Source organism: Rhinolophus ferrumequinum, chromosome 8 (genome assembly GCF_004115265.2).
Source record: "Rhinolophus ferrumequinum isolate MPI-CBG mRhiFer1 chromosome 8, mRhiFer1_v1.p, whole genome shotgun sequence".
NCBI classification, from domain to species: Eukaryota; Metazoa; Chordata; class Mammalia; order Chiroptera; family Rhinolophidae; genus Rhinolophus; species Rhinolophus ferrumequinum.
In genome coordinates, this window is record NC_046291.1 from 20,712,911 (window position 1) to 20,740,447 (window position 27,537).

General features: G+C 33.1%; 1 protein-coding gene across 3 annotated transcripts in view; it reads right to left on the reverse strand.

The window, feature by feature from the left end:
- SPAG16 (sperm associated antigen 16) overlaps nucleotides 1-27,537 on the reverse strand; it is a 759,782-nt gene that overhangs the window by 695,442 nt on the left and 36,803 nt on the right. For 2 of the 3 annotated variants that reach the window (XM_033111505.1, XM_033111506.1), the window contains exons 6-9: nucleotides 26,634-26,741; nucleotides 24,153-24,270; nucleotides 16,789-16,858; nucleotides 9,816-9,922 (exon numbers count right to left, since the gene is read on the reverse strand). In XM_033111505.1, the coding sequence (XP_032967396.1) occupies nucleotides 9,816-9,922; nucleotides 16,789-16,858; nucleotides 24,153-24,270; nucleotides 26,634-26,741 (403 nt within the window). Of the gene's footprint in view, nucleotides 1-7,584; nucleotides 7,588-9,815; nucleotides 9,923-16,788; nucleotides 16,859-24,152; nucleotides 24,271-26,633; nucleotides 26,742-27,537 lie in introns of all 3 variants that reach the window. The other variant, XM_033111509.1, reaches the window with a different exon arrangement.

The window sequence follows — 27,537 nt, forward strand, 5'->3', positions numbered from 1 at the left end:
AAAACTCTATATAGCAAGATTGACAAAAATAAAAAGGAAGAAGATACAAATAAATATCAAGTACGGATCAGAAAATATCACTACAGATCATGTAGTGATTAGAAGTATAATAAGGGACTAGTATAAACAAGTTCATGCACACAAATTTAACAATTTAGAAAGGACCAATTCCTGGAAAAACACAAACTACTGAAACTCAATTAAAATGAAATAATCTGAATAGTCTTTTTACCATTAAAGAAATTAAATTTATAATTTTAAAGCTCCCCAAAAAAGAGCTCCTCAGGCCCAGATGTTTCCATTGGAGAATTGCACCAAATATTTAAAAAAGAATTAGCAACGACTCAGCAGTAAGAAGAAAATGAACTAATGATCCATGCAGCAGCTTAGATGAATCTCAAAGGAATTGTGCCGAGTGCAAAAGTCAACCCTCAAAAGTTAAATACCATGATTTCCATTTAAATAGCAATATTGAAATGACAAAATTATGGAGATGTAGAACAGATTAGTGGTTGTCTAAGATTAGGAAATATGGATGTGGGATGTAGGCAAGTGGGTATGGCTATAAAAGGGCAAAAGCAGGGGTCCTTGTATTGATGGAACTATTCCATACCTTGTTTGTATTAATGTCAATATCTGGATTGTGATATTGTACTTCAGCTTTTTAAGATGTTACCACTCGAGGGAAACAGATAAAGAGAGCATAAGATTTCTCTGTTTTATTTCTGACAACTGCATGTGAATCTTCAACTGTCTCAAAATAAAAAGTTAGTTTTTAAAAAATTGGAGACATTAGTGGAACACAGACAATTTTAAATCAATTCTTTAGATTAACTAATAGTATTGTATAAATGTTAATTTCTTCATTTAAATAATTATATTTTGTTTTTGTAAGAGCACTTCTATGTGTTTAGGAAATACACACTGAAATATTTGGTAAAGGAAAAAAATAAATAATAAACAAAAATACTAAAAGAAAATATGCAAGCAACCCACTCTGGCCTTGGGATAGGAAAGGATGCTTTAAATAAGTGTCAATAAGCTTCACCGTAAAAGAAAATATCGACAAATTTGACTACATTAAAGTGATTTTTTTTTTTAAGGAGGGCGCAATTCCCAGTGGCCCATGTGGGGAACCGGCAACCTTGGTATTGTTAGCACCACGCTCTAACCAACCGAGCCAACCGGCCACCCCTAGGTTACTTTTTTTAAAATAAAAAATATGTATTCCAGGTGTAAAACATGCCAAAAATGAAGTTCCTTTTTTAGATGCTTAAAGCATCTTATTTCTTTCTTTTGGGGTGACAATTGTTAGTAAAGTTACATAGATTTCAGGTGTGCAATTCTGTAATACATCATCTATATATCACACTGTGTGTTCACCACCCAGTCAGTTCTCCTTCCATCACCATATATTTGACCCTCTTTGCCCTCATCTACCATTTCCCTCTCCCCTTACCCTCTGGTTACCACTAAACTATTGTTTGTGTCTATGAGTTTTTGTTTCTTCATTTGTTTGTTTGCCTTGTTCTTTTGTTGTTTTCAGTTTTATATACCACATATCAGTGAAATCATATGGTTCTCTACTTTATCTGTCTGACTTATTTTGCTTAGCATTATAATCTCAAGATCCATCCATGTTGTCGCAAATATTATTTCATCTTTTCTTATGGCAGAATAGTGTATATATACCACAACTTCTTTATCCATTCATCTACCGAAGGGTACTTTGGTTGTTTCCACGTCTTGGCCACCGTAAATAAAGGGGCAATCAATGAACAGTGGAGCACACGTGTCTTTATGGATAAATGTTTTCAGATTTTTTGGGTAGATACCCAGGAGAGGGATTGCTGGGTCATACGGTAATTCTATTCGTAATTTTTTGAGGAACCTCCACACTGCCTTCCATAACGGCTGCATCAGTCTGCATTCCCACCAACAGTGTATGAGGGTTCCTTTTTCTCCACAGCCTCTCCAACACTTGTTACTATTTGTCTTACTGATGATAGCCATTCTAACCGGTGTGAGGTGATATCTCACTGTGGTTTTTATTTGCATTTCTCTGATGATTAGCAATGTTGAGCATTTTTCCTATGTCTATTGGCCATTTGTATGTCCTCTTTGGAGAAATGTTTTTTCAGGTCTTCTGCCCATTTTTTAATTAGACTGTTTTTTATTGTTGTTGTTGAGTTTATGAGTTCCTTATATAAAAATGAAGAACTTCTATTCATTAAAAGACACTAGAAAAAATATAAGTCACCATAAAGAACAAGATGTCTACATTCACAAAATTAGTATCTAAGATGCATTGCATATAAAAGATCAACAAACTAATGAAAAATACGGGCCAAATTTATAAACTGACATTTCATAGGTATTAATATATGAATTGCCTATAAACAAAGGAGAACATATTCAATGTAATTATTAATCAGAAAAATGAAAATTAAGACCCAATAGGTAACATATTTCACTCATTAGGTTGGCAAAAATAAAAAAAAAAAAAAACCCTGATAATACCAAGTACTGGAAAAAATGTAGAGTAATAGAAACTGCGTGGGTTTTAAGCACGTTTAGCTAATTTGGAAATATGACACTGTCTAGTGTAACCCTCATTCCCAAAGACCCAGCAATTCAGCTCCTAGATTAGTATCCTAAAGAAATTCTTTCAGATGTGCACCTAGAGACGTACAAGAATATTCATGGCAGAATTGTTTATTAGATCAAGACTTTAGAAACAACCTGAGCATGTATTAATAAAAGAATAGAAAAGTAAATATTTTGAAACAAACTATAGCCACATACAGCAACATGGAAAAATCTCAGAAACAAAACACCAAATGAAAAAATTAAACTGTAGAAGATTATATACATTGTGTATAACTTACATTTATGTTATTTACAGTTATTTAAATATATATGATTAATATAATATATATATGTTTTATTCAAATATACACATAATACATTTAAGTAATATATTTCTTTTTAAATTGTTGTATATTTAATTCACAAATTCATAATATTTTATAAAGTGTTATTCTGAAATACAGATAATGTAGATATTGATACTGACTAAAGGTAAAATCCTGAGCATTTTTCAATTGTAATTACATTTTTATATTTTCTAAATGATCCATGCTTCTGCACAATTCAAAATAAATAGCAAACAACTGAGTATAATTAGTATTTCTTAATTGTTTTATTTTAATTCATATTTACTTCTTTTTTATGCAAACAGAATATATTTAGTGTAATAATGTAAGTATTTCTATTTATTTAATTTTCTACTAAGAACAGAATTATAAGCAAGTTGGCTTAATCCTTTCGCATTTAACATGGCAGGACTTTATGAATAAATATTTTGATTAATATATTTCTTCAGGGATTTTTAATGAATTATTTCAACTGTTGAAGATATTCAACATTATTATCAAATTACAGGCATTCAAATTCCCATTTGCACATGGTGATAGACTTTTTAATACCTTCCATATTTCTAAACTCTAAAAAATGCAAAACTAATTTCCTTTTTAGCAGCTTTATGTCTGATAAATAGAATGATTTAACATCTTACTTCAATATTCACAATTACCGGCAAAATGTCAACCAGATCTTGGGTTCATGCCAGAATCACAGTGACACTTTATGCAAAGAATAATAATAATAATAACTACATAGCAATATTGAAGACTACTGTACAAAATGCAACTGAACTCGCTGTATTAAATGCAGGGATCAGCACACACGCGCATTTACCTGACCTTGAAGTGCATCGTCATCATGACCAGTGTGTCATAACACATAATACATCATGCTGATACGCACTGTATTATCACTGGCAGATGTCATAACAAAAGTATGAGATAAGATTCTACTTTTTTACTTAGTGAATCAAAATACACAACAGCCCCTAAAGAAGTTGAGAGTTGTGTACAATTTTTATGAACATTAGAATATCAGAATTAGCCACCATAATGCTCTAATTTCCATATCTCTGCTTATAAATAATCTGAATTAGGGAAACTATACCTACACCCATAGAAAGTCATGGCCTAATCATTCAAGCTACTGATAGTGAAATGACAAAAAATGGTTAAAAGGAATGAATTTAGAAGTCTTTAATAGACTTCAATTCAGTGTTACCTATATCATATTTCACACAAAAGAATGAAATAGTATTAGTAAGTATTATTTCTCTTCTCGTAAATAATCTTTCTACAGAAACACTATCATTTCGTAAGTATGAATTCTAAATAGGTACTATGCTAGATATATTAAATATATTATTTAATTGAATTGTTACAAAAACCCTTTGTGCACACACATTATTCTTCCCAGTTAAAAACATGAAAGTATAGAAGTTAAGTAATTAAAGGTTTGTACAAGTAATAAGTGGTAGACTTGGGTTTCAAACACAGATTAGACTTCAAAATAATTCATACTCTAAAACAGCTTCTGCCAAAGTACATGCTACAGTACATTAATAATGCTATGCTGAAAGAAAAGGATTGTTATAGTTAATTTATGCAAGGATAAGTTATGAAAGCTCTACATTAAGGCTAAAAAAATAATACCCCTTTGCTCAATTAACAAAAGACATGTATGTAAAATTTCTAAAGACCAAAAAGAAGTTAAAATAAATGGAAAAACATATGAAAACTCATTCACAGCTTAATGAGAAAGCAGTTATCTTTATAGCTATATTGGTAGCATAAACAAAGTTTTGAAAGGCCTTTCTTATTTAACATGTATCATTGATTAATAAACGTACAATAAAATGATTTTAAAAGTGTAATCTAAATTACTAATTTCAATTGAAAGCTCTTTTTAAGGGAACCATCTAAAGTTTAGCTAAAGTTTTTTATTAAAATAAACTGAAAAACTGTTGCTAAATCAACTGTTGCCTGGGTAAATAATCTTAAATTTTTAATATGCATAGGCTTTTTTATTGTTCCTTTACGGAGATTTAAAAATTTTATTTAAGTATGAAAATAATACAAACATTTCCCAAAATACAGCATGTATCTGTTTATTTTATCCTTTAACAACCTTTGAATATTTAAGTTTTTTTGAAGATTTTATTGTATATAAGGTGTGATCACAAAATGCAGTGAATGTTTAAATTTTTTTAAAAAGTATATATCCTTCCCAACATGTTCTCTGTTGCTATCCATTTGGAGAAGAAATATCTGTGTCTTCTTGGTAATATCTTTAGAATACTTTAAAATCCAGTTTCTAGCAGAAACATAAATCTGTTTACACGTAAAAGCATAATACTAACCTAGATAGAATTATTTTTCATTTAAAAGAGCATCTATGTACCCCAACTCATAAGAGATTAAGATTTAGATCAGACAGTAAAAAGATGGAAGGCATAAGTTCGCAATCCCTTACCTTTCTTAATTTTCTCTCCACTTTCTTAAAATACTTTCAATGGTGGTGTTTTTTCACTTTTCCCGCATAATCACTTAGTACGTAGGTCAGAACACAAGGTAAGTGGCAGATTTTTAATATATGAAAATTGGAATGTATAAAAATTGCTATTGTAAGCTCCAAAATTAACTCCTCAAGGACTCATTAAAGCAGCAGATTTTGAACTACAGTGGATGCCATATTATTCTTTTCCCCTCTGTGCATTGAAAAATAAATTCCACACATAAATATTATCTTTTAAAACTATTCAAATCTATATGGAATTCTTCCATTCTGCTTGTCTTTAATATACTGGTACACTGAAAGTTTCATGTGTATAATCACCATTCAAAGTCTCAATAAAGTAGTAATTTCTTTCTCCTAACTGTGACTAATGCGATTATAAAAAGTATCCAGTTAATTGTGTAATAGCTCTTAGTTCCTTTAGAGGAAAATATCTTTCACAGGTAGAAGGAAATTGTTATAATATATAGTTATTATCTTTACAAAAACTAACCCATTAACTATTTTAGTATCCTGTTGGATCAGTTAAAGACAGAAAACTGCTTTCCCAGTGTTCACAGAAATTGTTTCTTTTATTCAAGAGAAAACAGTTTAAAACATAAAAATTAACTTTAAAGTATAATCTCATATTAACTCAACCTTATAGAAGGGATTTTATAATATTATAGAAATATATAAAGGAATTAATATGGAGTATAAGGAAGCCAGACAACTAACTGGCTTGAGAAGAAAAGATCCACAGTTGTCTAAAGAAGACCAGTTTATAGAGGAATGTTTCAGGAAGACATATTCAATGTCGCACAGAGGGGGCTATCGAAGGACTGTTTAGGAGGCTGCTAATAAAAAACTACTGAAACTTAACAAATTCGATAAAGTTAAAGGATATAAAATCAACATACAGAAATCAGTTGTGTTTCTATACACTAACGATGATATACCTAAAAAAGAAATAAGCAATCCCATTTACAATAGCATCAAAAACAGTACGATACTTAGAAATAAATTTAATCAAAAAGTGAGAGATCTGTACAATAAAAACTATAAGACACTGATGAAAGAAATTGAAGAAGACACAAATGGAAAGATAACCATGTTCATCCATCAGAAGAATAATATTGTTAAAATGTGCATACTACAAAAAGCCATCTGCGGAGGACAGACGGTTCCATGACATAACCACTGCCTGACCACTGCTGGACCTGACAGCTAGATCATGGCCAGAACAGTAATTGCTCCCAAAAATCCCCTCAGAGACTGTCTGATTGACCCCTCCCCTAGTGCGGGGTCCCACACTGTGGTCTGTGCTGGTTCCTGGAACAGGATGTTGCCCTATCCTGGGCAAGCATGTAAAGCATTTTCCTCTTATCTGGGGTACGTCATGTCCCAGTACCCCATTCATCCTGCCTTGTCCTATATAATTCTTTTGCACATGGCACACAGTACGGAGAATATCCATGTCATCTTATAGCCATTGGAGATGTATCTCATATTTAAAATAAGTTCTGTTAATAAACACTTAATGTAATGATGGAATTGTCAGTCTCTCACCCTATGAAATTTTACATAACACAGTATATAGATTCAATGCAATCTCTAGCAATTACAATGGCACTTTTCACAGAAAAAGAACAAAAAAATCCTAAAATTTAAATGGAAGCACAGAACAATCCAAATAGCCAAAGCAATCCCGAGAAAGAAGAACAAAGCTGGAGACATCACACTCCTGATTGCAAACTATACCGCAAAGCTATAGAAATCAAAACAGTATGATACTGACATAAAAATAGACACATTGACAAATGGAACAGAACAGAGAGCACAGAAATAAACTGCCTGTATATACAGTCAACAGATATTTGACAGGAGAGCCAGGAATACTTGATGGTTCAATAAATGTTGTTGGGAAAACTGGACAACAACATGTAAGAAAATAAAATTGGACCCCTAACTTATACCATCCATATATAATAATAATTTGAAAGAGATTAAAGGTTTAACCATAAGACCTGAAACTATAAAACCTCTAGAAAAAACATAGGGAATAAGCTCCATAACATTGGTCTTATCAAATGTTTTTGATATGACACCAAAAGTACAAGCAACAAAATTAAAAGTCAACAAGTAGGACTACATCAAACTAAAAACCTTCTGCACAGCAAAAGAATCAACAAAATTAAAGGCCACCTACAGAATGGGAGAAAATATCTGCAAACCATATAGCTGATAAGGGAGAAATATATATATATTATACACCGTGTTTCCCCGAAAATAAGACCTAGCCGGACAATCAGCTTTAATGCATCTTTTGGAGCAAAAACTAATATAAGACCGGGTCTTCTTATATTATAGTAAAATAAGACCCGGTCTTATATTAATTTTAGCTCCAAAAGACGCATTAGAGCTGATTGTCAGGCTAAGTCTTATTTTCAGGAAAACACCATATAGATAGATAGATAGATAGATAGATAGATAGATAGATAGATAGATAGATAGATAGATAGATAGACAGATACAGATATATAGATACACACACACACACACACACACAATGGAATGGAATATTATCCAGCCAAGAGAAACAGCAGGACATCCTGCTCTTTGTGACAACACAAATGGGCCTTTAGGGAATTATGCTAAGTGAGGTTAAATCAGAGAAAGATGAATACCTCTTTCTGGAATCTAAAAAGCGAAACTTTCAGAAACAGAGAGGAGAATGGTGGTTACTGGGGACAGTAGGTGAGTGGGGGATTTGGGGAGATGTTGATCAAAGGCTACAAACTTGCAGGAAAAGAAAAAAAAGAAAGAAAAGAAAAATATTAGTAAAAATGGTTGGTTACTCAGTGAAAGGAGAAATAATTCACTTTATTCTTCACTTTTGCTCTTTTTTAAGGCTGAATTTTTCTCCCATGTTGTAGATATTATATTAAATGTTTTAGTATAACACCAAAAAAGAATATACTGTGCATAAATATGTAATGTATGGTCCTATATTTTAGTAGCTTTTCGTCATATTAAAGTCAACACTGTATTGCTAATGTAGTCTTTCAAAACATAAGCACTTAGTGAATGAATCAAGAAATCATTTCTAAGTATGACTTATGACCTAACATTAGAATGCCTGACATTAGAAGATGAAAATGTTCCTGATGACAATCACCACCATCACACCCAAAATCCTTAACTCTGCTACTTTTTTACTGTCTGAGTGCTTTATTTGCCCCCTGATCTAATAACTAATAACCTCTGTGGATATACACAAAGATTACCCAATAAAAACAAGCACTTTTTATTGACAGTAACAGTCATATACCACCACTGGCCAAGACGCAAATTAAAGGCAGGTGGAGGAGTGGAAAAGCTTTCTGGTGGCAAATGGGGAAGGTCCATCCTGATGTGTGTGTGTGGGGGGGGGGACGGGGGGGACGAGCGGGTTGTTGACCTGGGGTGAAGCTGGAGGCAGACTGACTAGAAAAGAGGACCTACCATAAGCACCATCAATCCATAAATAAATGATAAAAAGAGGAAGTAAAATACTAATCTAAGTATCACAAAAAAGTGATTACAAGCCTTAGTATCACCTAAAAGTATCAGTCTATATTTTATTAAAATATTATATACAATACTAAATTCCAATGCATACCTTTGAGGGAAAAATGCTATTGATATTAGTTAAATAAATGATTTACTATAATATATGAATTCATAAGAATCTATTGTTCTTATAGGACTACTACCACTAAAAAGCTATTATAATTGAAAACGTGTTCATATTTAAATGAATGAGAGATATTTTGGAACTCAAACGTAACAACTACTTTATGAAAAAATTAACTACCTCAATTAGACATTTATGTAATTGTTATAACAAGAAACTAAAATCCCTCACAGGTTTTATGCAATTTTCTTCCTTCCTCATTTTTGATCTCTGTCTGACAGGATATTTTAATACAACTTTTCTTTAATCATTACAGAAGATTTTAACTATCAGCCTGATTACAAAGCAAAAGCACTCAGATATAAGGAAATTCTAAAATGGGACATGATTTTTTCCATTCTAATTTTAAATAAGACAAAAAAAGTCTGAAGTTATACTGTGAGATAAGAAATAAAGGATAATCTGGGAGTTACTTCTTTTGGACAGAAGTGATTTTAAGCAGAAATGTGATTCATTGAGCTATCTTGGCTACTAAACAGTTTGTGTCCCTCAATTAACTAGTTAAGTAACATTTGTGGGCATCCACTTCCCACCTATAAAACAAAGGGCTCAGAGTATATAACCTCTAAATTCCTTTTCCAGTAAAACAATGATACCCCATCAGTCCATGGATCTGAAGATCTGAGAGTTAAATATGAATTAATGGAAACAAATATCATACCGTTTTATTTTTCATCTTTGGTTTATACTTGTCTTGTTCCCTGATTTCATGAAGATCATTCTGAGCAGGACCTTCTGGTGCATTTTCCTTTTCATGACTAGGAATAGCTACAAGATAATACATTTATTCTTAATATTTATACTGTTTACCTGTAAGAAATATAACCAAAAATATGAAAGTCAAAGTCATGATACATTTATTTTTACACTAGTAATATTAAATTCATACCAAAATGTTGTAAGAAAAGTCTGAAATTCATTTCCCAAAAATGTTGGGTAGCATTACTACAAGGTTAGTGAAATGATGAGGCATGATGAGCCAGTTAGAAAGCATAAGAGTCAGTCTCCAATTACGTTATATCCAAATTCCTGTTATCATGAGGTTTCGTGTGTTTATAAACAAAGTCAAAGAGGGTCAAAGGAGAGAATGGTGAGCAATAAAATTTCCCAAGTGGAACTGGATGATAAATGATTTTTAAAAGAATATGTTATTTTAAAAAGTATTATTCTCTATGCTTCTCAGTGTTGAGAAAAACAGAAAGGAAAATACAGGGTTATATTCTGATATAGATTTAACATTGGTCTCCAAACTCTTCTGGACATAAAAAGCAGTCCCAATGGAATCATCTGAAGGAAAAATAAAAGTAATGGGAAAAATCTCTATATTTTTCCTATCTTTCCATATACATATACATGTTTAAATATGCATAATTTCCCCCCATATTTCTAAACAGCAAGCTAATTTCAAATAACTAATAAGGTTATAATCACTAATGCCTAAATTCAATAACTTAATGTTCTAAATTATAAATCTAGATTTGTAATAGGGAAAAGATGATAAACGCAAAAGCATTGGGATGGTTTCAATGTGAAGGCTCTCAAAGAATCCTGAAGTTATAAAGGTGAGGAGACACATGGCCGGCATTTAATTTCTTCCTTGAACCCATTCATTCTTCTTATTTATTACCTGTTCCAGACAAAAGAGAAAAATCCTCACAGTAACACAAAAACAGAATGTTGCATAACTTAGTGCTACATAAAAGTACTTGAAAGACGTCAAACACTTAGGTTTCCAGACTGCCTGTCCTCCCTCAATGGTGCTACAAGTTAAGAGCCCCACAACATCTGAGAAGTCAAAGTGTGGGGGAAAGGTAACAACTACAGCTCGTTTAGATTAAGGAAATTTTTTCACTTCAAATTCTCTTTTATTGTATTTTCTTCTTCAGTGACCAAAGGGGACAACCCAATAATGATAATAATTTAAAATAATAATTAGCCTTTATGCCTCATTGACCTTGTACTATATAACAGCCACAAGTATAAACAACTTACACTTATTATTTTATGAAATCCTGTCAATAATCCATCCCATGAAGGTCACTACCTTTTGTTCCCTTTTACATATGAGGAGAATTTGTATAGTAACATCTACAAGGAAGAAAAAACAAAAACAAAAAAAAGAAAACACCCAGAATTCCAGCAGATAACTCTAGGAATACAAGCAAATCTCAGATAGTATACAAAACTATCTGACTAAGCACCACTTCATAAGAGAAATAAAATAAAATGTAAGGAACAAATAAACAAAAATGGTAAGGACAAAAACAAAGTTGAAAACCAAAAAGGGTTTGGTTTGTGATTATACTCTTATATAGTTGTTCCACATACAAAATCAAACTACAATAATTTACACTAATAATATTTAGGAAAAAAAATCAACATTTGGAACCAAAAACATGAGAATAAACATTGTAGAATGTATGTGGAATTAGCAGAGAAATAAGGGCTTCTCAATTATTTCTCAATGTACCAAGAATAAACGTGATTTCCATTCTCCATCAGATAAACATCAGTTACACAAAGATTTATAGAATAAATGAGGCTCAGACATTGAAGTCTACAAGTATGTCACATTGATGGTTAAGTGCATGTAACTCTCAAATTTCATATAGCACTTCTTAATGTTTAGTAAATAGTAACAAAGTCCACGTCTCTACCACACCATCTTCAAGTTTATCATCTAATGCTTATTAGTGACAAGGCCTGTAGTACTAACTATTGCTATCCAATGTTAGTTGGGCAGAAGCAACATTTTAAGGAAGGTACAATTCCTTAAGAGAAATAAAGCAAGCAGCAAGTGAACAAACACATTTTCACCTATAGCAGTTTTATTTCTTGTACCTCCAGTGCTAAATTTCACCTATTCAGCCATCCCTTCATGTATGCACACATCCAACCAATGTTAACTGAACATGGTTCAAGTCCCTGGTCAAATGTCAAAAAGGCATGAATGTGTTTGTTTAACAAATAAATACTTAAGTACCTATCTTGTGCCAGTCCCTAACTTCCTTATGTATTAAACACAACTGAAGAGAGAATAATTTTATGGGGGAAAAAAAGGTTTTGAAGAAATTATCCATAATTTAGCCTAGAGATATAAATAGGAAATGTCTAAGAGATGAGGACACTGTAAGCTAAAATGAGATTATGCACACATCTAACTGGAATTCAGAAAAAGGTAATGGAGGTGAAGGGGAAGACACTATTTTTGAAACGATAGTATCTCTTGCTAAACAAGACCATATACTCCATGTAGTCATAAAAAACTGGCACCTATTAATGCAATTTTGAGCAGCAACAAAATACCTAACTTAAAAGCAGCAATTAATTAAACTAAAAACCTTAAGAATATTTTGCTTTCCTACACGGGACATTTATTTCATCTGGCAAGCTCTGAAGCTAGCTTTCACTGTTTTCCTCCTCATCAAACATTTCTAATTTCTAGCTGTTCACTTTGAATCTATAATCTTCTATCATAAATTACAAGCTATTATATATTAAAAGACAATTATACGTATCTTTATAATGTGCTTTTTAAATAGGCATCATTGCACTCAAATTGCAACCTTATAGGAAACCAAAGTAATATAATTTAATAACTAATGCAAATATAATAATCAAAACCAACACATTCATAAACTTTTTGAAATTAAGTAATTTGCACCAAAAAAAAAAAGTGTTACCTCATAATATGTAATAATGACGGGGATTCTGTATAGTTTCTAATAAATATTTGACACACATTATTTTTCATAACAAGAAATAAAAACATAATACAAAATTGTTAGTTCAACTATATAGTCAATAATAATTCACTATTTCATAGTTTCTCCTAGGAATTTTTCTATAATTCTACATACCATACAAGAATAAATACAGAATTAAAAACCCATTTCAGTTGAGAAAGTTGAGTGCTAAAGGATTAATATTTTCTCTGTGTGGTATCAATTATGTATACATTTTAAATATATTTTATAATTTTAAAATTAGCATGCCACTTTGATAAGTTTAAAAATATGGTATGTTTAAAATTCTTTGATAGCTCTATTCCAAATGAGTAGCGCTATCAAAGAATGTTTGGCTTATTCCCTAAGTATGAATTAAATAACTATTAATTTGTCTTTTCCCCAAAGTTCAGAGTAAATGACAATCAATTCATTGTTCCCTAACTACAGACTGAATAAGATTTTAATCTGAAGAATCACTACCGTCATACTAACCTCTGTCCAAAATAAATGGGTGGGCGGATAGACAGAAAGACAAATAGATAGATAAAAGATTTTTTAAATTAAACTAAAATTTTCCTAAAATGAGCAAATGTAGAGGGAGGGTATTAAATATATGAAAACTATGATGAAGGACAGCAGACTTTAGGAAGAACAACCATTTAACCAATAAAGCCAACTTCTTTTTAAATTACAATCCCTGCTGGCTAAGTAAGGTTCCAAGTTAATCAAGCAATCAGTGATTACAGATGCTGAGATCACATCAGCCAAAGGCTGAATCCAGAAGCTCAGGACAAAGTACTGCAAGTCCCACCAATCAAAATATTATTACAAACTTCATCTTCAAAGTAACTTATAAATGTAAGTCTAGAAAAACAAGCTATGTGTTCATTTTTGAATTATATTAAATACCAGGAGGTAATTCCATAAAAGAGTTATCTGTAAATCATCAGTTTATTTTAATAGAGATGTCAAGGATAAACATTAAATCATAAACTATGAGACTAGAATGTAGCATTAGAGGTTAACTGATGCAAGCATCAAACCAATGCACGAAGTTCTTCAACCTTTAAGCCTTTTCTATATTCTTTTACACAATCTTTAGTCATTTGGGAAGCTACAGTTCCTAAGATTATGATAATTTCATACTATCCTTTCATATTTATATCTGATTATATTCTTAAGTTATCTACATATCAAACAATTTTCTGATGTAGAGACATACATATTCAAATACAGTAAGCAAAAAAATGTAGAAAACAATCACATCAAAAAAAATTGTGTAACCATTTTGTTGTGCATCCTCCAATCATTTTTCTTTACATATATTTAACAGACCTGCCCTTATATTGTATAAATGTTTTTATTTCTTAACATTATACTAAGGTAACATTATAACATGAGCATTTCTTATGCACGATTTTTAAAGACTTTCTAGTACTACATTTAATCATTCACTTGTGGTTAAAGATTAAGATTGCTTGTATTGTTACTATAGATATGACTGCATTAAACATCCCTGTGCATAGTCTCTTTAGGCATTACTGAGCTTAACTGAGAGTTCTTTAACATAAAATGTTAGGAATGGAACTCCTGAATCAAGGTTAAGAAAATAAATTCAAATATAAGAATGCTACATATTTCTTTTAAGCCTTAATTAACAAGAGAACACAATGAATCGTTATCTGGAAATAACAGGATGTTTCGTTTATTAAGAAAATTCATCGTTTTGCAGGCTTTCTGTATTTTGGAGTTTCCCCATCATTCTTTTTTAAATCAACTTTATTGAGGTATAGTTTACATACAATAAAATGCATACATTTCCAGTGTAAAGTTGGGGAAGTTTTGACAAAGATGAGTAGCATATAACCACCACCAAAATCAAGATATAGAACATTTGCACCAACCCAAAATTATTTTATCTTTTACGTACCTCATAAACATTACCTAATTTTTAAAGTCAGTTTTCTTTTAAGGAATTTAAGAAGAGACAAACATTATCTTTATATTTACTGGAATTTAACATTTCTAAATCTCTGTATTCAATTCTGTAGTTCTGACTTTCCTTTCGGCATACTTTTCTTTCAGCCCAAAGAAAATCCTTCAGTATTTCCTGTAATTCAAAATGGCCTCCAACAAAAACCTGTCAGCTTTCATTTACATTAAAATGTCTGCATTTCACATTAGTTTTTGAAGGATATTTTTATTGAATATAAAATTCTGAATTAAAATTTGCCCACATTATAAAGATTTAATTTCATTTTCTAGCTTCCATTATTTCTGATGGGCAATCAGCCTTTATTTGTATTATTGTTCCCCTGTATGTAATATGATTTTTCTCTCTTGGCTGCTTTCAAGATTTTCTCACTTAAATTTTCAGCATTTTGAATATATCCAGATATGATTTTCTTTGTGTTTATAGTTAGTTGCTTTTTTTTTGGATGTGTAAGTTAATGCTTTTCATCAAGCTTGGGTAATAGGTCATCTTTTGTTTAAATATTTTTATGCCCCATTCTCATTCTTTTGTCTTTTGGGATTCTTATTACACATATGTTAAGTCTGCAAATTTTCCTTCAATTTTTTTCTATTTCTTCTGTAGACTAGATTATTTTTATTGATCTCTTAAAATTCATTGACACTTCTGTCATCTCCAATCTGTTATGAAGTATAAAATTTTCATTTTATTGTATTTTTCAGTACTAGAATTTGTATATCCTTTTTGTTTCAATTTACCTGCCAAGATTTCCTATCTTTTCATTTATTGATGTTATATTTCCCTTTAAGTCCTTTATCATATTCAAAATAGCCTCTTTAACATTGTTATCTGCTAAACCCAACACCTGAGCCATATCAGTGTAGGTTTCCATTGCTTTCCGTTTTGATTGTAGATCATATTTTCAATTACAGATGACAGATTATAAAGATTCTGGACAACTCTTTCCCTCTGAAGGGTACAGATTTTTATTCCAGCAGGCAGTTTAATTTTTTGATGATCACCTTGAATTTCAAGCCTTGCTTTGTTAGGGTAGGTCCATGGAAAGCCCTAAATATTTCCCAATGCTCTCTAACTTGGCAAGATTCTAACTGTAAATTATTTTTTCTAGGAATTCTGTGTAAGCTTTGTTTTTGGTTTTATACAGTGGATACAAGATGTTGAATGTTAACATGGTGTTACCAAGGTGTTAAAGAGGTCTCTCCAGCCAGGTGTGGCTAGAACTCCAATGTCTCCCAGCACTGCTTGACCTCTAGAATTCCTGGTCTCCTCTTAGTCCTATAGAATCTTCTCTCTTTGATAAGTCCCACTCTTGCATATGTGGCCCAGCTATCAATTAAGGACTCACAGTAAACTCCCTCACAAGCAGGACCACTGCTAATTGCAGTACCCCCTCATCTGGTGCCCTTTTCTACGGATTCTAGTTGCTTCGACAATTTGCCCTTTCAATTTATGCAGGACTGCCATGCTCTCTTGACCTCCACCTCCATGGAGCTTAGTTTGGGAAATTCCCAGGGCACAAAGCCATGGTGATTATGGAGCCAAACTTATAAATTTTCCTTCTGTCACTTGCCTTCTGTGACTGTGCTGTTTTCCACTGTCTGCAAGTAGTTGCCTCATATAGTATACAGTCTAGTTTTAGAGTTATTTATGGAGAGAAGGCTAGTCTGGTACCAAGTACTCCATCATGGCCAGAAGCAGAAATCCTCCCATATGGTTTACTCATATTTTTCTCTAAAATTAATCTGTACAGCATCATATCTATATTTACTCTTGATCTTTCATCAACATTTTAATTTGTGAAGTAGTTACAACACTATTTATTCACTTTTAAATAGCTCCAGAATTTTGAGCTCTGATAAGGTTGAGAAATCACAAACGAATACTAAATTAGTCTTATCACATTTTACTCTTACCTCTAATTTCAGGAACTGAGTTACTACACCCTGGTTCCGCATACATCAATGTTGCTTGAACTCTAGACATCTAAAAAATAAAATCCAAAAGATACTAAATGACTCCAAAAGGAGGTTAAAAACAATGCAGTGTTTAAATATTGATTGCAAATATAAAAAATATTAATCTCCAATGGGTTAATTCATGTGTAATTAAATTTTTTAAACATGAATGGCAACAAAAGAAAAATACAATTTTAAGTTTAAATTAAATTCCACAGGCAATTATTAAGTATCTATTATGGGTAAGCATCTGAACATTTCTTTTCCAGCACAGTTTCTGGACTCAAGAATACTCATTGCACACTTTGAACGATAATTATTCAGATCTCCACTTTGAAAGAGGTTTCTGCTTTGTTGAAATTTCTTCACAACAGCTTAATTCATCTTGAAGTCCATAAAAGATGAGGTAAGTATTACTTGGGAAGTAAAATATGAAGAAACTGCTGTAATTCCTAAAACTCTTAGCTCATTTTCCACACACAGGCACTCCTTGTTTTATTAAACATACATTATAATTAAGAATATTTGTTAATTCAATGGCATACCATTTACCTATATTTCCTGAACAATAGACTTAAATTAAAAATTCAACTTTAAGAAGCTCTCTCATCCCTCATTGTATATGATTATGCCAACACAAAAGACCATCTGTTTAATTATATATAGATATACACATTTTTCTACTTTCATTGAGTAGAAAGATTTCTTTAATAGAAAATAGCAGATAATAAATTGTAACCTATAAATTAGTGCTCATGAAATCCCTGGATAAAAAAAGCGAGAAAAATGTATATGTACTCTTGGATCCCAAATGGATTATAAAATTTTTAAATGCTCCTCTTATTTAGAATACTGTAAAATTTACATATAAGTTGCAAATATAGTACAGAGTTCCTGCATATCCTGCACCATTGCCCCGTGATAGCATGCATTGTCATGTTCATTTGTCACAAATAATGCACTGATATCAATACATCCTTATTTTTAAAAGTCCATATTTTATTCTTATTTCATTAATGTTTTCCTACTACCCTTTCTGTGTTCCAGGACACTACCTTACATTTAGCCATCATATCGTGAGGAGTGCTGGTCAGGTAATATTTTGCAGAATGTCCAGGAACTTGGGTTTGTTTGGTGTTTTCTCGTGGTTAGATTGCAGTTAAGAGTTTGGGGGAGGAGGACCACAAAGGAGAAGTGCCATTATTAGCCATCACATCAAGGATGCATGTCATCAACATGACAACATGCTGACGACATTAACTTTGACCACCTTCCTGAAGCAGGATCTGCCAGGTTGCTCCACTGTAGTTACTCCCTCCCCACCACTCCCACCCCCGCCCACATTTCCACGACAGTTTTCAAGCATTTTTTCCACGACAGCATTTCAAGCAGTTTTATATGCAGCTAGCACATAACAGCTTAAGTGTTAAGCTCCACATCCTTGAGGGAAAACTTATCCACATATGTCATTTGAGATTCTCCTTTGAAGAAGATATTTTTCTTTTCCCTTTTATTCTTTCTTCTATTTATTTATATAAATAAGTTATGAACTCTATTTATTTACATAAATCATTATGGACGCATAGATTTATTTTGAGTTATAATCCAATATTACATTATTTATTTTCTGGTTCAAATTGTTCCAAATTTGACCACTGGGAAGCTCTTTCAGGCTGATTCCTACAAATAAATCTGACTCCATTTTTTTAATGTTATACTGCTAACAGCTTTTAAGCCTTACCCTACCCTATTCCCTTTGTGCCCATATCTGGGCAAGCTGATAAGAATGACTGGATGCTCCCTCCTTTGGCACTGATGGAAGATTCAAACCACACAAGTCCCTCCCTGCACAGGAGAACTCTCACCCTGACCCCAAATCCGAACCTCAATAAAACCCCAAGCCAGTCTCCTTTCCTTGCTCTCTCTGCCATTTCAAACCCGTACAGTAGGCATGTGCTGTTCTCCCCAGAGAAGTCAAAGACATAATCAATATCATCATACCCTCTGTGTGTATGTATGGCATCATCATGCTCAACATTCAAACCAAATTTAGTTACTCTGTCTAGATGCCCACAATACTTCGTCTGTCCCTTGACATAACCCATTTTTTCTTCTTGGGTTTTCTCTCTTTTCTTTTTTTCTCTCTCTCCTTTCCCTTTAACTTTGTGAACATTTCTGAACTTCCTCACACGACGATATGCTCCACGACTCCAGGCTCATCTTGTATTTTCCCTGCCCAGACTACAATCAGCCATTTCCACAAAAAGCCTTACTTCCTTCTATCAAAGAACAGCATGGGAAACCAATATCTGAGCACTGGATATGCTTATTGTTATGGGAGAAGCAATTATTTCTAGGCTCTTTCAGCAGACAGAACTAGAAAACGTACTTTGTGTGTGTGTGTGTGTGTGTGTGTGTGTGTGTGTGTGTGTGTGTGTTTTAGAATATCTCCTAAATTATAGTCTCATGGATCCAAAAAAGACAGAATATCATTCAGTATACATAAATATATACTAATAAATAAATTACATTTTATCTTTTTTCAAAGATGGGGCTCTAATTCAGAATTTTGGACATCTGTAGAACTTAAAATAATTAAAACATAGACTTTTCTATAAGATTTAAATAAATATAAAAGTTGCTACACTATTTATTATCTACCAAAAAAAGTTTTCGAAAACACATATTTATTAGATTTCGGTCACCTAATGGTATACTTTCTTTTATATACAAACTGAATAGCATTTTAAAATTCTAAATTCTAACCTTAAGTCATGCAAGGTACTTGAAAGGTCTATGTGTTTAAAGAAAAATATAATGAGCTCAATGTTTTAAAATAAAGTTTGTAAGGAAGAGATAATTAGGAATCCAGACACAAAACACAAGATATTTCTTAATGCTCTAAACTCGCACTCTAAAACTTTGGTTAGATGTGAATTCTCAGAGCATAACTATATCAGCATAACAGTGAAAGACATAAACAAGAAGCATAAAAACTGGCATCTTCCATGTTGGATCATAGAAGAATTTTTCATGTATGTTAATATCTTTTCACTTATATTTCAATATATTTTCACAATAAATTCATTCTAAAGCTTTATGACACACTGATAGGTTCAAGCTAAACGGCTAATCCATGGCTGTGTATCCATGGTTTATCTGATAAGAATAATCCAACAGAAAGAAAAAAAGTGAAAAAAGAAAAAAAAAAGACTGGGTTGGTAATAAATCATTCTTTATATGAAGGGTTCCCACCACAAAGGTCTGGCTCATTAATCAATAACCTTGGCTTATTCTCCAAAGACAGAGCTGATAAGAACGAGACTATATTCTTTGTCCTAATTTGGAGAATATGCTAATTGATCCTGGGGTTACCTTGGTATAAGGGATAACTGACAGTCATTTTGGCCACTCAGAACCTTGGGTATAGTGAATTGTAAGTCTTCCATCTTTCACTATAGATGTCAGATATTACCATCCTTTCTTGTAACTAGCATACTAACAATACTGTATAGATTCCATCAATCATGTGTACCAATTCTGGATCTTGAATAAAATCTGGTCATGTGAGGAACCATGTGCAATACAGAATTCATCCTGAGAACGGCAGCTGCTACATCTAGGTTTCCATTTACAGCCAAACAGATCTAAAAGAGCACCCAAATGCCCACTATTAACATTGTCCATACCGTGTTTCCCCAAAAATAAGACCTAGCCAAACAATCAGCTCTAACGCATCTTTTGGAGCAAAAATTAATATAAGACGCAGTCTTATTTTACTACAAGACCGGGTCTTATATAATATATAGTGTAATATAATACCCGGTCTTATATTAATTTTTGCTCCAAAAGACACATTAGAGCTGATTGTCTAGCTAGGTCTTATTTTCGGGGAAACACAGTAATAAAAGCTATTGTGGCAGAAATGGCATCTCCTACTCAAATTTGACTTTCTCAAATCATAGTGGATCTACCATCCTGAACAGTAGATTTGATAGAGAGAGGAAAGCTATTTCTAAATCCTAACTGCTCCTGTTTTAGATAACAAGAAATGAACTCTTTAGAATTTCCACATCAGCATTTTCCAAATTGAATTTTTTTCAGATAAAAATGGAAGCTGTTAATAATTACGCTGTGACAACAGGTGTAAATGAGGACTGTCTGGCACAAATGGGGATGTAGAGGTACCAATAATGTAGAAGAGGACAGGAAGATATCCCATCCAATAGCACAAAGAAGTCTAAAGGGTTCTGTGCCTGAGAAGGAGAAAAAGCAAGTGGTCAGACATGAATGACCTGGTTCACCTCTCAAACTAAAAATCTAAGTGAAGCTAGTTGGGAGCAAAGGACACATAAAGCCATCGTTCTGGGATACTCCAAATATAGACTATACTTGCTACTAGCTTTTCAGGAAATCGTCTAGGAAAATTGCAGCCTCTTAAAGAGATCTTCATATTTTGCACTGTGCTGGAAAAACCATAACATCCTCCAGGTGGTGTTTGAAAATTGACTGAAGGAGGCATGTCTACATAGGTAGACTTTAAGTGGTCTCCAAATTGCTTATGGCTTGTATTTGCAGTACAGGGAAATCAGAAGTCTCAACATGTCTCAGGGGCGGAGCGGTTCATTAAAATGTTAACATTTGAAACACTGGACCAGAAAAAGAACCAAAGTCAGGAGAATGAGGCCACAGATGTTAAGGATTCACAGAGGCTGTGACAGAAGCCATGGATTTAGCAAAGTATGTTAGATTCATTCTCAAAGGAACCACCGGAATCACGAGACCCTGAAGGCCCAGAGGACAGCATGTAGACTGCACGCCATATGGATACACTCAGTGCCCTTTGTACTAGGAACCATCTGGGGAAGAATGAGAAGACGATGCCATTTGATGGCAGAAAATAACACTGATAGTTATATTTTAGCTACACAGTCAGTTAATACAGCATTCAAACGCCCTGTGTTAAACTCAAAGACACTGTTTCAACACAAAAAGATCTGAATTGCCTTTAATAGCAGATTATGTTTTCTTTTGCCTTCAGCAGGAATAGGGGTTCAAGGACAAAATAAGTTGCAGATGATAACGATACAGTTCTTTGCACATTTCAATGGTAGTGTATAAAATTCAATCCTTCCTCACAGAGAGAGCGATTTTAATTTTTTAAACATGTTTTCATTTTAGACAAATATCAATTATAAGGCAAGTATTTACCTCTGTTTAATAGATGAGAAAGCAGACACGTATGTGAAGTGACCTGATTGCTTGCAATGGCTACTGTGTGGCATGGCTGGGACACACACCTACCACTCCCAACCCTTGGCTCTTTTAACTAACCCAGTGGGAGGGCAATCTGAAACCCAAAGACTGGATGTGGCCTAAACATGTTCTCTATTTGACCTTTGAATCTAACCTCAGAAATCCCCCTCATATTAGAGACAGGGGAACTAATGGCCTTTCCAGGAAGGTAACAACCCTAATCACACAAATATGAGTGGCAGATCCAGTGCTGGACAGGTTGCAGATGTAGAAATCAACAGTCTGGAGAGGAGTGTAGGCACTCGCCAGTATGGATGCCTGGGAGGCCCTGGAATCTTTGACTAGTGAAACTCAGTCTGAGTGGTCTGGCAGAGTTGCCAAAGTATACGTGGTTGCTTGGGACTGTATGGCCAGGTCACTAATAGATTCCTCTCTGGAGAAGGGAGGACAGGAAGATGAGCTTGAGACCAGGAAGATAAGGAGAATGAGATGAGTCTGAGCTGGCCCTGATGCAAGATAAGAAGTAGGAAAAACCTGAATTTAGTTTTCAGTACTCCACGATGTAAAGTTGTACCTATTGTTGGGAGGCTGAGGGACTGGTTAAATGAAAAGTAGAAAGGAGATGAAATTCTGAAGGTCTGCCATATAATGGCACAAAAATGTAAATTAGTATTAAGCTAATTTTGCACAATATTACTAATCATATGATTCAGACATTCAAGAATACAAAATATGGAAACAACCAAAGTGCCCTACGATAGATGACTGGATAAAGAAGATGTGGTACATATATGCAATGGAATATTACTCGGCCATAAGAAAAGATGAACTACTGCCATTTGCGATAACATGGATGGATCCTGAGATTATGCTAAGTGAAATAAATCAGACAGAAAAAGTCGAGAACCATATGGCTTTACTCATATGTGGGATATAAAAGTGAAAGCAACAAACGAACAAGACAAACAAAAACTCATAAACACAGACAACAGTTTAATGGCGACCAGAGGGTAAGAGGGTTTTAGAAGGGTGTAAAGGGGATCAAATATATGGTGATGGAAGGAGAACTGACTCTGAGTGGTGAACACACAATGCAATCGTATAGATGATGTATTATAAAATTGTATACTTGAAACCTATATAATTTTACTAACCAATGTAACGCCAATAAATTTAATGTAATTTTTAAAAAGGAATACTAAATTAAAATAGAAGCACAGACACAAGTGATGTTTTATATTTTACTAGCTAAAACTTACACTTAAGAAAAGACAAAATGTACTTGATTAAAACATGTCTTCACAAGGAAATAATTCAAGGAAGAGGATAACCATTGTGCAAGTTTTTGTAGATTCTGCAAGTTTGGCTAAAAATGAGAATCTCCAGAAAACAATAAAAGAATATTAAGCATAGCTGCTGTTTCACATTTTCTAATAAACTCTTACATATTTTTAACATGGCTCATGAATGCTTTTGCTTTATTTTTCTTGAATTCTATACCAGAGGTTCCTCAATATTACCCCTAGGCCTACGTCTATGAAAAGAATGGAAAAGGGTCAATAGCAAAAAATGACTGAACATTGAGTTAATAACTAGCTGTGCCACATATTCATTTCGGGGTAAACTGCAGGGAGATTTTATTCATCGTCTCACATAAGTTTCACAACACTACTAAAATGTACGTTCTTGTGGCTCCACTTCATATATGAGAAATCTGAGTTCAAAGTGTTTAAGTAAGATCTATGTCTGTAATTGTCAAAGCTGGCGTTTTACCCAAGTTTGTCTGATCGGGTCTGAGTTTTTTCCTCTAACTACACTTCAATACTTGCGTATACAATTTTGTTTAAATAAAATCATATTTAATTGAATAATAATCGTAATAGGTTTAAAGTGGATTAAAATACTTTTCCTAAATGTTTCCAAATGAATCTCATTTACAACATGCCAACTGGTGGGAACCTTTTTAAATTTATCTCAGGAACAAAACCAGTAATTCTACCTATAATATTTTTTTTTTAAATGAATGGTTAAAAATTATTTTGAGGTAACTTTGATGGTCTCTTTACCTGCTTGACTGCTCTGTCTCTTTGCAAGGAGGTCAGCATTTTCTGCTTCAGTAAAGTGTGGTGCTTCTCATGTAACACCCTTATAGTTGGTTCATAAGATGCATAATGTAACTTCAACCTATGAAAAATAAAGGGCATCTTAAAGGGTAATTCAGTTAAATCAGTGATTTCCATTTAACATCTAAACCTTCTTTTTCCTTTTTTTTTGTTTTTTGCATTGGAATAAAAAATGAGTAACCATATAAAGGTCAACGCAACAGAGCCAAGAAGTGCAAGAATTATTATATGGCATACAGCTTCCCTGCAACCTGGGTGGGAGTTGGAAAGTCACATTTCTCTGTATTCAAATATGCAGTCAGAGGACTACGGCTATTCACTGACAGAAAAAAACTGCAGTTTCTTTAATCAATTCAGAAACAATTTTCAAAAAGACAAGGGCTACAAACAATGGATGATTAAACAGAAACAGTGTCATTTACATCAAAATAAACTAAATAATGGTCTTGAAAACAAGTTTAACTAACCTCATATTAAGAAAATTAAGTATAAAATATTTTGATACCTCATAGGAGAAATAATTCACTCAACTTATGATCTAAACACTTTAAAAATATGTTTTATTTGAAAATACTTTCAAATGTTTTTCTTTTTTATTGACGTGTAATTTACATGGAATAAAATATACGGATCTTAAATGTTAAGAGTTTTAGAGTTTTCGTAAATATGCAAACCCAGGTAATCCACATTGTTATCAAAATACAGAGCATTTCTAACATCTCAGGAGATTGCACAACTTCATATATTTGGAAGCACTGAATATGTTCTCTTTTGAAACTGGCTTCTTGCATTCAGCATCATGTTTTTCAGACTCTTCCATGTTGCTGAGTAGATCAGTAGATCAGATCCATTCCTTTTCATTGTGTGAGTAGTATTCCCTTGGTTGTATATTCTAAAATGTGCTTACACAATATTCTGCTGAGGAAAACAGTGGTTTTCAGTCTGGGGCTATTACGAATCAAGTTGCTACAAATATTCGTGTACTAGTCACATAAGATAACTTGGTTATATATTTTCATTTCTCTCAGAAAATGTCTGCCCCTTTGCTAGTTTATTGGTTACAGATCTTATTTTTATTATTTCATTTATTGTTCTTTCTTTGTATTTAATTCGTTATTTTTGTGCCTCTAAAGTACAAGATTAGATCACTGGTTTAAAATTTTATTCTTTTCTAATAGAAGCATTTAAAGCTATTAATTTCACTTTAAGCACTGCTTTGGCTGGATCCCACACATTTTAAAATGCTGTATTTTCAGTCAGTTCCAAGTATTTTCTCATTTCCTTCTTTGACTCATTGGGTTATTCGGAAGTGTGTTACTTAATTTCCAGATATTTGGGAATTTTCCAAAGAGCTCTGTACCATCTAGTTTTAATTTAATTTGGTTGTGATCACACAACATATTCCGTATGACATCAATTCTTTGAACTTTAGAGAGAGACTTGTTTTATGGCTCAGCACATGATCTACTTTGGTGAGCATTCCATGTGCACTTTAAAAGTCCAAAGTAGAACTCAATAAATGTCAATCAATTTGTCTTGTTCTACAGACTTAGAGATTTGTTTTTCTACTTAATTGCTAAAAGAAGAGTGTTAAAATCTCCAATTGTAACTGTGGAAATATTTATTTTTCCTTTCTGCTTTATCATGTTTCACTCCACATTATTTTGAAGCTCATAGAGTAATGCATGCTATTTCTGCCTGATGAAGTGACTCTTCTGTTAAATGAAATTACCTCCTTTTCTCTGGTTCTCAGGATGCCCCTAAGGCTGCTAGTTCTGTAGCCCCTCTCCTTGGGCCCTATGCGCCTGCAGAGGTGGCCCTCTTTCCCTAGAAAGAGCTAATACTTCCCCACAAGGTAACAGATGCTCTCCGGGAGTTGCTCCTACTTCCTCCTCTCTTGACCACCAGGCTAATGGTGTGACAAGGGAAGGAAGAGACCATACATCCAAACTGCTGCAAGAATTAATCAGCACGTACTAATAGTAACCAGAAAAGTACCTAAGAGACTGGATTTTGAGGTACTTGATAAAAAGGGCTATAATTTAAGACTGGATAAACAACAAATTATTGACCTTGAATGACTTTCTTAAGACACTGGATTTTATAAGTATTGGAACAAGTACTCTAGTGAATGAAGTGAACTCACTCCTAGGGTAGCCTTTAGAAACTTAGGAAAAATGCTAGTCACCACTCAGCAAAGTGGAAATGCCTGAGCTGCCCTGGCAGACAGTAGAGCACATGACAGCCAGAGCCTAAACTTACTCATCTTTGTACTTCAAACACATAGTATACCATTTGGCACACAGTACATGCTCAATAAACGTCGAATGATAAATTTACCTGAAACCTTCTGCCATAAGCAAGTTGCTTAACACTGATTAAATAGCTCATTAATAAATATGCCAACAAATATTAGCATCTTACCCTTTGAGGTCATTAATTAATTTGTTTTTTTCTTGGACTGTTCGTTTGTGATGCATTCGATGAAAATCACGTTCTTTCTGAGTTTTCAGCAGCCCTTCTCTAGCTTTGCTGAAAAATAACAATAAAAATAACTTTAAAAATCACTGCTAATTACTTTCTGAAAAAAAAAAAAATTCAGTTATCAGTGCAAATCCGGTATTGAGCAATTCAAAAGATAACTGAAAAACAAAGATTCCATTATAAATCTCATCATAGGATCCCAACCAAAATCATTTATATGGGGATGGGGGTTAAACAGGCGAAAACCTGTAGTTTCAAAAATAGTATTCATTCACATTTGATTTAAATAAGGGCAACTGAAGATATGCTGTCAAAATAACTTATAATCCATCTACTTCCAACGAAAACGTGTTTATAAAATTGACATACATATAAAACAGGATAAGTTAAAATAATTTCCAAATAAAGAAGACGCTACAAAATTTAATTCTGAACTTGCTTGAATATATACTTAAAAGAAAATGGATTGGGTTACTTAGTTCTGATAATAGTGAAAAAGAAAGCCTAAGTTTTAGAAAACCAAGATTTTTATCCTGGTAATGCATATGAGGAATACACACTACCTGCATATCATATTACTAGAATGATTGGTAACTTGATGAGAAACGTCTTTAATATCGTAATACAGAAGTGTTCTTCAAATGGATATGTCTTCTGTAAACCTCTGGCACAAAGCAAGAGTATTAATTCTAAGCCCAAGCTGTATGTGAAAAATTAATGGGAATATTTCAACCACCCCGATAGTATATGTTAGTTTCAATATAAAAATGTAAAATATAATTTAAAATGAAAAAGTATTTCTCTAACAGTCTTAGTTAAATGACAAAGTGCTACTGCACTGAGA